Below are 12,427 nucleotides of genomic sequence, written 5' to 3'. Positions count from 1 at the left end.
TCCAAGTGCTGCAGTGTGGGCTGTATACATCTCAGGATGCTAAAATGTCATAGGTATGTTCATTAGTCGGCGCACTCACGGGTATGCTGAAAAAAATAATAATTTCACTTTCTGCCAACAAGTGAAAATATGATGTACGCTGTGAGAAAGTGATGTGAGTGCATGAAAAGGGGAGGAATGATAAAAAACATGATAATGGTGATTCTGGCATATTTATTAGCATATGGTCACAAGTTACAACATGTGTTCAAAATGGTCTCTAGACTCAGCTGCATGGTGCATCCATAACACAGTATGGTAGACAGCTGTTCACAGCATATCTGGTGTAACCACAGCGATATGTCATTGCATGCTACCCTTCAGATTAGTAACAGTCCAGATACACATGTTCATATATTCCCATATCAGAAGTCACATGGATTTAGGTCAGGGGATCTGGAAGGCCACACATCTTCTAATTGCCCAGAGATGATGCAATCATTACCCGAGGTTTCTTTATGCAAATCTTTCACCTGACAAGTGACATGTGGTGTCAGCACATCTTGCATTAAAACAGTAGTGTGGACACAGTTGTGTTCTTGTGAAGCTGGAATCACGTGTTGCACAAAGAGGCCCTTATAACATGCAGATGTCACTGTACGCCTAACAGGCCCAACAGGTGTCATCTCCTTGAAGAAAAATGGACTGAGAATGATGGAGCTTGTGAAACCACAACACTCAGTAACATAAATCTGAGTGCAGTGGATGTTCCTGCTCAACATATGGTGGAGCAGAACCCAATATGTGACAGTTCTGCACATTCAAGGCACCGTGCAGAGTAAAATGTGCCTCATCCATCCAAAGAATATTCCCCAGCCACATGTCATTCACTTCGATGTATGCCAAAGAATGAAGCAATGTAGCTTATCTTGGGGTTTCATTTGGCGCTCATTCTTAATCTTAGGGGGATCCCAGAGTAAAATGTGTCACAAGATTTTTTGAACTATTGACCAGGGGATAGAGAATTCCCATGACTGGCTGCAGAATTTGAGGCAGGTGCTGCACGGCTTGGTATAGCTACAGCAACTTCATCAGCAACTGCTATGGGAATGGGCCACCTCCCTTTCCCTCCTGTGCCATCTCCCTCTCCCATCCATTCCACGTAATACAACTGTTTCTTCAAATTTCTTGATTAATTCTTTAGCCCATTTATTGACATGGAGCCTCTTTGCAGCTGTTTGGTCAATGGTATTCCCACAATGCACACTACAATTGCTGCTGTTCTGTAAAACAACTTTACCAACAGTGTAAGGTCTTTCTTCTCAACAGACATTGAATTTCATATGGAAAACTTCAACCTTCTTAACTTTTTACACCAACAGTCACTTCACAAAAGAAATCAACAAGCATCACCAAGTGATATCAAAACAGGGAACATTTCACATTCCGACTGCTTACAATGTTGTAGTTTCATCAGGTGGCAGAAAGTGGAACTATTATTTTTTTCCAGTATACTTTGTAAGCACACCAATTAATAACATATTTGCCATGTTTCAGCATCCTGCCCACACTGCAGCACTCGTAACACCGTCATTTAATTATAACCACATGGTACAAGATAATGTCATTGGTCACATTTAAGTATGTTTCCTGGAATATAAAAAATATCTTTTTCAGATTATCAGTAATTGATGTCTTAAATTTTTCCTTTAATAATATTAATATTTTTAAGTTTCAAACTTACCTAATACACATCTAGCATGACAGCACACTAAAGGATAAAGTTAAGCTGCTTCCTCTTGCAGTTGATCTGCTGTGTCTCATAATTTCCTACAATTTGTTGTAAAAATAAAGTAAAGGATGTACAACTTTGCTTCTGCCATTTGCTGATAGGTGGTGACAACAGTAAGTAGCGGTCGAAAGAAACAGATCGTAGACGTTGGGCAGTTAGCTTGTACCTGGGTCAACATAACCGCCTTCAAACATTAGTCGATTTGTGTCTGCATCATAAAGTTGTCCTTGATTGAAAATGTCATTTGTGGGAGGTGTTACTGTTTTGTTTCAATATGAAGAAAACAGCAGCTGAGTCTCATCGAATGCTCTCAAGTATGTGTGGTAATGACGCTGTTAGTGAAAGAGTGTATCGTGAGTGGTTTCAAGGCTTCAAGAACGGTGATTTTAACGTTGCAGACCAGCATAGCGGTGGAAGAGAGAATGTTTTCGAAGATGCAGAATTGGAGACATTGTTGAGCGAAGATTCGTGTCAAACACAAGAAGAATTGGCACGATTAGTGGGAGTGACACAGCAAGCCATTTCAAAATGTCTCAAGGCTATGGGCATGATTCAGAAAGAAGGAACTTGGGTCCCATGTGAGCTGAAACCAAGAGACATTGGACAGTGTTTATGTGTTTGTGAACAATTGCTTCAGAGGCAAAAACAGAACAGATTTCTGCATCGCCTTGTGACAGTGGACGAAAAATGGGTACATTACGATAACTCTAAATGCAAAAAATCATGGGGGTATCCCGGCCATGCTTCCATGTTGATGGCTAAACTGAATATTCATGGCTCCAAGATCATTCTCTGCATTTGAGGTCTTAAAACCAAGTGAAACAATCTGAGGTGCTCGTTATCAAATGCAATTAATGCATTTGAGCAGAGCATTAAAAGACAAACAGCCGCAATACAGCGGGAGGCATGATAAAGTGATTTTGCAGCACGACAACGCTCAACCCCAAATTGAAAAACAGGTAAAAATTATTTGGAATCATTAAAATGGGAAGTCTTACCCAACTGGATGTATTCTCCAGACATTGGTCCCTCTGACTTTCACCTGTTTAGATCAATGGCACATGGCCTGGCTGACCAACACTTCTGATCTCATGAAGAAGTCACAAATTGTATCGATTTGTGCATTGCTTCAAAAGATGAACAATTTTTTCGACATGAGATTCGTATACTGCCCAAAAGATGGGAGAAAGTAGAGGCCAGTAATGGAAAATACTTTGAATGATACATGTGCAACTAATTTGTTTCATTAAAGCCTCAAATGTTGGGAAAAAAATGGCACAAGCAAAGTTGTACATCTTATAATTCACAAGCAAGTTTTAGTATCACTGTTTTGTAAGGTTGCTCTTCGAATATAATAAGAGAAGAGAAAAAAATAACAAAAGAACATCAGAGTTTTGTGAAAAGGTTTTGCTAAACTTTTCATAAAAGTAAAAATTCAAGAAAAACATTTGGAACTCTGATGGAATTAAGCCTACCTGTAGCCGGCACTGGTGGTGGTTTTCGAAGGTTAAGATCTTTGACAGAGGAAGTAGGTGATAGTGATGCAGTAGACCGCCGAGGTGATGTTAATGCAGGTGATGAGCCTCCGTTAGTTACTCCTGGTGTCTTATCCTCTCTCTCCTCATCTACTTCCAGCAAGGGTTCACGGGTCAGTCGAGTCAACCGTGAGAACACACCTCGTTTGTTCTCACATTGGAAGTAACGGACACCAGCTACAGAACCATCATTCTTTCCTGTGCATAGTGCATATAAAATGTGTCTGTAATTAAGTTCTGTAATAAGACACAAAATTTGCAGTTTACCATATGACAAATCTCATTTGCTTTCCCTTTTGTAACAATTTCTACATGAAATTTTATATTATGGAACTGACATGCTGATAACAATGACAATGAATGTAAAAAGCATACATTGTCAGTAATTATTAATTATGGATATTAAGTAGTTCAATTAGAAGAAGAAAAAGTTGCTCAAAATGATACATTGGCAATTCAGTCATAATTCACATGTGGCATTGTCTCCTCTTCAACTTTGGAAAACTAAAATATTGCTCCACATTGTCACTTTATTTCAAATTCGTTTATAAAGTTAAACATACCAGTCAAAGTCATAAAAGTGAAGGATGTCATTTATGTATATAAAATATTGTTTTAAAGGAAATTATGTGTGAAGAAGTTTCCAGTGCACAGAATCAATACAGAACTCAGTTCTCAGAATGTGAGGATATATGCAGTCTGGTGAAATGCCATCAAAGCTCTAAACAAAAACTCTGTGATGTATCAGTTACTAATGTAGCTTAAAGAACATTATAAAAGGTTCACATTTAAAATAAATAATTAATTAATTTAAAAAAGCTCTTCAAAGGTATTACTGTGTTCCATTCTTTACATTAATTGGTGCAGAATAAATATACAAGTGAGATAGTGTTAAAAATTTTATAACTTACCAACTGGTTCATCAAGAACAATTCCTGCCCATTCTCCAGGAGCAAACTGTGTTTCACCGATATATGCAATCTGTCCAGGTTTTGTTCCACCAACCCATATCCGATCACCAATAATGAAACTGTCAGTGTCTTCAGTCAGTACGATGCTAGCATCTTTAATTCAATGCAAGGAAATGAAAAATTACATTTTTAAAAACTCACTTCTCATATAAATAAATATTAAAGATCAAATTCACTGTTCAACTGAAATTTTATGGCCATTGTACAAGGTCTGTCAGAAGAGTTACAGAATGTCTTTCAAGCACACACTTCAAGAAACCTGACAGATCAATAAAGATTTAAGACACAGACTGACATTGGTCTTTATATTATTAGTACATTACTAATATACTCATATTGTATTTTCCTAAAACCTAAATTTTTATACCTACTACCATCACTAATATGAATATGATATATAATACAGATCACAAAAAGGGGGGAAAAGAGGAAAAAACACATTGTGATAGAAACGTTTTATAAAATCCAGTAATTACTTCTTAAAAACCTTAAAGCATGTAAAATCTGACATTCAATATTACTATAAATGTGGACTGAAATCCAGTTATTACTTCTAAAGAGCCTAAAGCACATGACATCTGTCAAACAGCGTTCAACAACCAACAAATAGAAGTAAGGAGTTATATCTTTCCCGTCATCAGATTTAAACCCTAACTTTCTTCTGTTAATTGAATTTCAAATAAATACACAAATCTGCAGTTCAAATTTATGGCAATGTGATAATCATAGATTAGAGGTCACTTTTTCTTCTAGGCAAGTCATAGTCATACCAGTAAGTGAATAGTGGTATCATTATTATATTCTAAAGTAGCAACTTCTGAAAACAGTCTGTATTTGTGATTATATCCTGTATTAAACCACAATGTTCTTTGCAATTATTTTAAATCTTGGTAAATTCCACAAATGCTGCAAGACAATATTTTAAAAATTCTAAACACACACTTCACTCCAAGATTATTTTCCAATAACTACACGTAAACTTCATTTTACCTTGTTTACTGGATACCACAGGAACAACCAAGACTGGTTTTTCTATCAGAAAATTATGTGAGTTTTACACTATGGATGTCTTGGTGAAAATAGTTACTAGCCAAATGCCTCCAATGAGCATTGAAAAAATGTGCTTTTTGTTCGGTTGGTTGATTTGACTGCATAAAAGTAACATCTGGGCTGTAGCTGTACAACACTGTAACATTAATTCAGTGTTGTATGTTTCAGACTCAGATTTAACTAAGCAAAGAGACTAGGATGACTTTTATGTTTCTGAGCAAAACATTATGTAATACAGTTTATTTTCATGCATGGAAACATTTCACTTGGATATTTTTGTAACACTTCTAAATGTAGGAAACGAGAAAGCAATATCCCACTATTTAGGGACCACCTCAGATTTCACTACTGTGATAAGATCTGAAACAGGGTTTATTTAGCTTCTTGAAACCAAATGAGAAGCTGTGGAAGGAAAATATGCAGAAAATTTGACATGAAAGCTGCTGAAGTGGTATCAAACGGAAATGCTGGGACACACATGACATTCATAACAAGGAAAAAGTAAAACTACTGAATATTTTCTCTATATTATTTCCTTGTACCTAGGCAGCAAATTTAAAATTCTTTATTATTAAGAGAGACTAATTATTATCTGATTTGCAGCTGTGTCACTGGTATAAATTATATGACCGTCAACTTCTGTATTATTTGTATTACATGACATGTAAGAACTATTTTATGAGTCAGTACTTGACCCCACTAGTAATTAATGATAAAAGCACACATTACAAAAATACATACCTGATGAACGTCTGATGCCTGCTTCACTGAGCCTGCGCACATCAATATGACACTCCGCAGAGGAAGAGACTGGTGCGTCTAGCAAGTAACATGCAACACAACTGATAACAAAGCACAAGCAGAAACACAGCCCAGAAGGTAACCAGATAAAAGCAGAGGCATGCTGAGTCCCAACATAGATAATACAATGATCAAAAGCTTTTACTAAGTGAAATATATTTGCTTACACACAGGCCAAAACACTGTAACAAATAAATAGCAGAAGAAAAATGATACTTGAGCACACTGCTCTTTGTGAAGTATCACATGCAACTTCTGGAATAACATTTAATCCCACATTATAGTATTTCATTCAGTTCTCATTTACAACTGAACTCTTTTGGGTGTTTCTCTTCAAATAATGTAGCATTCACTGCTTTGAGATTATAGATATTCAATAATAATAAATGAGAACGCATGCAATCCACAACGTATGTAGAACAGTCTACTGGAAACAACTTCAAAGAATAATGTTTGCTTATCATTTCACACATATATTATTAAACAATAAACTATGAAAGTATAGGCATGAACTGGAAGAAGGTAGAACCAATAACAACTTACAGATGTAGTTGCAAGCACTATTTTCAATTTCATCCTTAGCTATTATATTCAGTGAGATGTGTTGATCTAGAATCAGTGTAAACATGATTAAACAAAGCATAAAGTGAGAAAAGGTAAAGCAATTAGAAATTATATGAATGATAAAGGAATGGGTACAGAGATGAACAGAGGACAGACCCACTGAACTCTTTTCAGTGTCACACTTCACACTTAGTACTCCCATCCATTTGTAACCCCCAAGATCACAGGTGAGAATAACATACTGTAAGCAGTAACCCAAATATAGGTCATACCATGTACAGAGAGAATTAAAGTGAAATGTAATAAAGTATTAAGGATTATCAGGCACATACTTCTCAACTAAAATACGGGACTCCTTTTAGAATATGAAAATAAGACGTGCAACTTTGCTGAAAACTGAAATATCCTTGTGTGCAAAAGAATAGCACAATATCAGAAAATTGCATCAGCTGATGACAAAATGAAGTGATAACAAAATGAAATAAATATTATGAAAGCCATTTCCTCTGTCCCATTAAGAAATTTGTTGATGGTGACTGGGAGTACAAAAGTTCAAAACTTTTGAATATCAGAACCAAAGTGCCAAGCAAAGCATACACAGTATGTATTATCTCAACGTTTCAGTAACTGAAAGACACAGAGATGCTGAGATGTTACTAAATGTTGCACCACAGAAATTTTAAAATTCTACATTATATAAATGAGAATGGAAAAAAACCTAAACAAGGGGGGTGGGGGGGGGGGGGGGGGGGGTGGAGGGGGGGGGGGGGGGAATCTGTAACGTCCCAAGTAGACAGAATTTTAGGGGATATGAGGTTTTGTTAACTAAGAACATGTGCAGAGAGCAGAACAAGTCAAAATCACAATGCCTCATGGACAAATGGATGCATGGATAAACGAGTTCACAGTAGCTGGTGTGTGGATATCATTTCTTTTCACAAATAGCACAGGGAATATGGAAAGAAATCACACTTGCAAGTACCATTACACCTAATTTATAAGATACTGCACTACACGCATACTAGCACTTAGATCACAAGCAACAGCAAGACATTCATGGCACTAAAACTGTGAAATAAATCACAATATTGCAGAAAATAAAGTGCAAGCAACAACATTACCAAAAAGCCCATACACTTACAAGAAAGTACACAGTCCTTAATATCTCCTTACTCTGTGTTTCCATGTCCGTTGCCAACCACTTATTACAGTCTCACTTTTGACACACACAACAGGCACACACATGCTGGCACTGCATTCTATGGCTCATACTGGTGAAGCTCTCAAAGCTAAAGTCATATTTCCTATACAAATTGCTTCAAACCCTTACTCGTGAAATTGCATGCTACTTACGTTTGCCAGAAGTGTTATAACACTAATGTAATATTCAAAACATAAAAGTCTATTCATAAAAGTTGCAATTCAGAGAGTGAAGTACTAATGCACAAGTTGTATGCAAATGTACTGCAGGACAAAAACTGTGTAGCACATGGTCAGATATCAATGTAATTTTGTATACATACACAACATTGTTGAATATCTAAGTGATTAGAGTGACAGGTACAATGGCAACAAGAGTGCATTAGTGTTGTTCGTGTTTAGTGCTGGTACCAGACTTGAAAGGGGTGTGACAGCATCAGACGTTGAGTGATCACTGTGAAGGTCACAGGAAAGTCATTTACTCTTGAGATAGTGTTAACAGCACCTCACAGAGTTTGAAAAGGACCTACTTTTATAATATAATAATACTGATTACATGGGAACCTGAGTTGAAGTCCTGTTGTTTCAATGTTTTGGAGACACAACTGTGTTACTCTTGACACCAAGGTCCGGGGAGCCATCAAGTGTGACTTCAGTTTCCAGGTGGCAGCAATTGAGGGAACTCTGACAGCACAACTGTATGTCATGGGCAAACTGCATCCTCACATGTTACCTCTCATGTGCTAGTATTGTGGTGTCATTTTTCAACAGGATAATGCTTGTTCGCATATGCCACATGTCTCTATGAACTGTCTGTGTGCTGCTGAGTTACCTTAATGCCCTGCAAGGTCCCCTGATCTGTCTCCAATACAACATGTACGGACCTGCTCAGACATCAACCCTCTCGCAGAGTCCATATCAAGGGTATCGAGAAACAGTTGCAGCAGTTGTGAACCAGCTTGCCTCAGAAGAGGATATAGGGGCTTTATGGCACATTTCCCAACAGTGCAAGCATCCAGACCAGACAGTGTGCAACATCATACAGATAAATGGGCCCATACTGTCAAATTCTTTGTAAATCTCATTTGATATTGTTATCACTGAAATAATATCACATATCCTCTCAACCCATGAAGCTTCTCCATTTACTCCTCTCCTTCTGGATGCTTCACTTTTTTGTCAGGCAGTGCAATTATTATAGACCCCACAGTGGCTTGTACATAACTTTTCAAATGGGCAAAAATTACAGGACATAAGTGGAGAAGGAATTTCCATATACCAATATGAATCATCTCTGGTACCTATATTGGCTACTTCCAAATCACAAATATTTTATAAGTAAATATTATTAAATGCCTTTTTAATGGACAGCATGCCAGTCTTAACTTTTAATACTAGGCATTTCAGATCCATCATTATCAGGCATTAAGTGGATAAGATATTGGACTCTTATTCTGCTTCAAGTGTTCTGCGGTTTGTCCAAAGCACTAGGACGGCTCCTTTGATACATACACGGTTAATTTAAATCCCCAGCATTGCAGAATCTGAACTTGTGCTCTACCTCTAATGACTATTGTGGTCATTTCCTTTTATCATCTTCTCCAAAGATTTGCCAAGTACAGTCATTAACTATTTGCAACTTATGTAATGCACAGAGGTCTGGCTTTGCACGGATATTTTTCATGTGTGAATAGTCTTTTTTTTTTTTTTTTAGATGTAAAATGTAGATACATAGTGTGGAGAGAAAGAAATGATGGGAAAATATTGACCTATGTAGACATACATACCAGTCAGTCTCTTCCTTGGTACGTCATCACTGACTTTTCTTGGCTGCACAGAAGGGTCCGAACTGCCATCTGGAGACAAGCAATAGCCATGCAACATTCCAAGCAAGTAACAGGGAATCTCACACAAAAAACTTATTTTCAAAAAGCACTCAGCATTCAAAATTGGTTAAAGTAAATAAGGAACACTGTAACACTTTACACACAAAACATTAGAAATAACGAGGATTAAAAGCCTCAGTTTGTGACTTTCAAGCTACAGCTTTCAACATGAGAGCTGCAAAAATTTTCAACAGTTGTTTTCATAATGTAACTAATCTCAAAAGAATAACAACTTGTACTTCAATTATGCTATGGAGCAGTTGTCTGGAAGGAATATTTGCTGTGTTATAGGATTCCACATCTTACCTAAAGTCTGTAAAATTAGTTGAAATCATGTTAATTTTTTTCTCTCTAAATCATTTCTGGCATTTTAAAACATGTTGGCACCCTTGAGAAATTTTTAATGTCTTCAAAAGAAGAAAATAAAACATTTGCTTACACTAGCTCTCTATAAAGAAATTTAATAGTCAGACAACTATCAGGAAACGTTTCATTATTTTCACTAAAAAGCTATATTTATGGTGTTTATAATTTGCAACAGCAATCAGTCACAAGTATTGTGACTGTGTTGCTGTTTCTAATAATTGACCTTATAGTCATAGTATAGACATGGTTCTCAAAATGTCTATTTTTGATAACGTGTGTGTGTGTAACTCCGCTATATGGTGAGTGGCAACTTTACTTCTCACAATATTGTTACATTCCATCCTGGATTTCTCATTGTTTGATTTTTGCAAAACATCAATGTTTTGTCTGAACAGGTAACTAATAAAAATGGAAAGGGTAATTAACACCTTTGTAATTCTACATGTGGGCAATATTTCAAAATACTGAAATCACCCAACAGGCAAATAATTTATTATATTAGTGGTTTCATTTGATTTGAGAACAATAGTTTCACTTTAAAGCCCTAGTCTGTGGTTAAATTATTCTCCACCACACCTTTTTCTCTAGCAGTATTGGTGCAGTAATATCTACAGGATACACTCCATAAGAGAGCTATTGTCAGAGTGGGTTTGTGTCACACCATGAGGTATGCTTGCATAGCTCACATGTTAAGAGCATTACTTATGGCATTTGAAGATTGAGGTTCATGTCTTTTTCTCACAAACCCTACAGAGGCAATATGTAGGGGTTTGTCGTATATTCCCAGAATCATCATTTAAATCTGGTTCTTGGAACTTTGTTAGCAGAGTTTCTTGCGATAGTTGCTGTCTGTCTTCAAGAGTCTGCCAGTTCAGTTCTTCCATCATCTCTATGACACTCTCCTGAAGATCAAACAAACATGTGACCATTCACACTGCCCTTCTCCGTATACATTCAAAATCTCTTGCTAGTTCCATTTCGTAAGAGTCCCACACACTTGAGTAATATTCTAGGAAGAATTACAAAAATGGTTTGGGAGCAATCTCCTTTGTAAACTGAGTGCATTTTCCTAGTATCCTAGCAATAAACCAAACTCTGCTATCTGCTCTACCCACAAATGAGCCTATGTGCTTGTTCCATTTCATGTCCCTACTAAGTGTTACACCCACGTAATTGTGTGAGTTTACAGGTTCCAACTGTGACTCACTGACATTATATTCATAAGATACTAAGTAATTTGGTGATGAGAATTATCATTCAATTTGACACAAGTTTTTCACAGAAACCTGTTATTTAGTGGTGGAGACATTACTTCAAACACTATTTCATATCCAAGCACAGCCTCATTGTGGCTTTTGAAGATGTGTAACATTATGACAGAAAAAAGTTGCACTTTGTTAATTGCAGATCATCCATTTCGGTGATGTTCTTTATGTAGCCACTAATTTGTAGCAACTGGTAGAGCTGTAGATTTGTGGTAAGAATTCGGTTATCATTGTTCTTCACAGTGGCTATGCATGGATTAAAAAAGACAGTCCTTTTTTTAAAATTTGTGCAGTTATTATTTACATATTTAATTATATTCCTGCTGCAAGTCAAATAGAGGAGAATAAGATGGCAGCCATACATGTATCTCACAGACAACATGTCAGAGCGCCACTGCACTGACATTAGCTAGTGAAGAGCATTTAACAAGCACTACATCAACACCTTCTGGAGGGAACCTTGGGCTGATTTCAGTGCCCTTTACCCCCTCACTCAAAGCTGAAAGAATTTTTCAAGTTCCTCCACCCCATATCTTTGTAATGTAGGTAAAATTATGTTTAACTAAGGACTTGTGTTCCTAAACAGTAATTTATACATGATAAACAGATGAAATGAGATTTTATTAGACATTATAATATGGTGATATTATTACAAATGATGTATTTCCACACAGGCTAATTGTTTGTTAATACGGTTAATGACAGTAAATAAAAGTAATCTACACAAATCAACTGTATGTTTAAACACCTGAGTGAAACATAACTGTAAGCATCATTTTGTGAATCCTATGCCAATTCCAAATTGACATACTGCACAATGACACATGTATGGCAGTTAACTCCAACACTATTTTTCTCCACTTTAATCCACGGCAAGGCCAGGTATGTATTTTGGAGCTCAAAGCTAGTGGGCAGTCGTACAACCTAAGTTCTTCCAGCTCATGGTCTGTGTTACTATTATACTGCCTATGATCTTTCAGTAGGTCAAGACGCGCCGACCTCCTCCCCTCTGCCGTTG

The 12,427-nt window shown here is 36.8% G+C and overlaps 1 protein-coding gene across 6 annotated transcripts in view; it reads right to left on the bottom strand.

Moving 5' to 3' along the window:
* The window catches only part of LOC126188877 (CAP-Gly domain-containing linker protein 1), a 550,749-nt gene that overhangs the window by 128,852 nt on the left and 409,470 nt on the right, over window positions 1-12,427 (bottom strand). For 3 of the 6 annotated variants that reach the window (XM_049930545.1, XM_049930553.1, XM_049930569.1), the window contains 4 exons: window positions 9,680-9,748; window positions 6,069-6,146; window positions 4,218-4,370; window positions 3,247-3,504 (listed from right to left, as the gene is read on the bottom strand). In XM_049930545.1, coding sequence (XP_049786502.1) covers window positions 3,247-3,504; window positions 4,218-4,370; window positions 6,069-6,146; window positions 9,680-9,748 — 558 coding nt within the window. The remainder of the gene's footprint in view (window positions 1-3,246; window positions 3,505-4,217; window positions 4,371-6,068; window positions 6,147-9,679; window positions 9,749-12,427) is intronic. The other 3 variants (XM_049930563.1, XM_049930584.1, XM_049930578.1) reach the window with 2 other exon arrangements.

Source organism: Schistocerca cancellata, chromosome 1 (assembly GCF_023864275.1).
Source record: "Schistocerca cancellata isolate TAMUIC-IGC-003103 chromosome 1, iqSchCanc2.1, whole genome shotgun sequence".
Lineage (NCBI taxonomy): Eukaryota > Metazoa > Arthropoda > Insecta > Orthoptera > Acrididae > Schistocerca > Schistocerca cancellata.
Note: the sequence above shows the minus strand (reverse complement) of the source record. Positions and strands in the feature narration are given on the sequence as shown.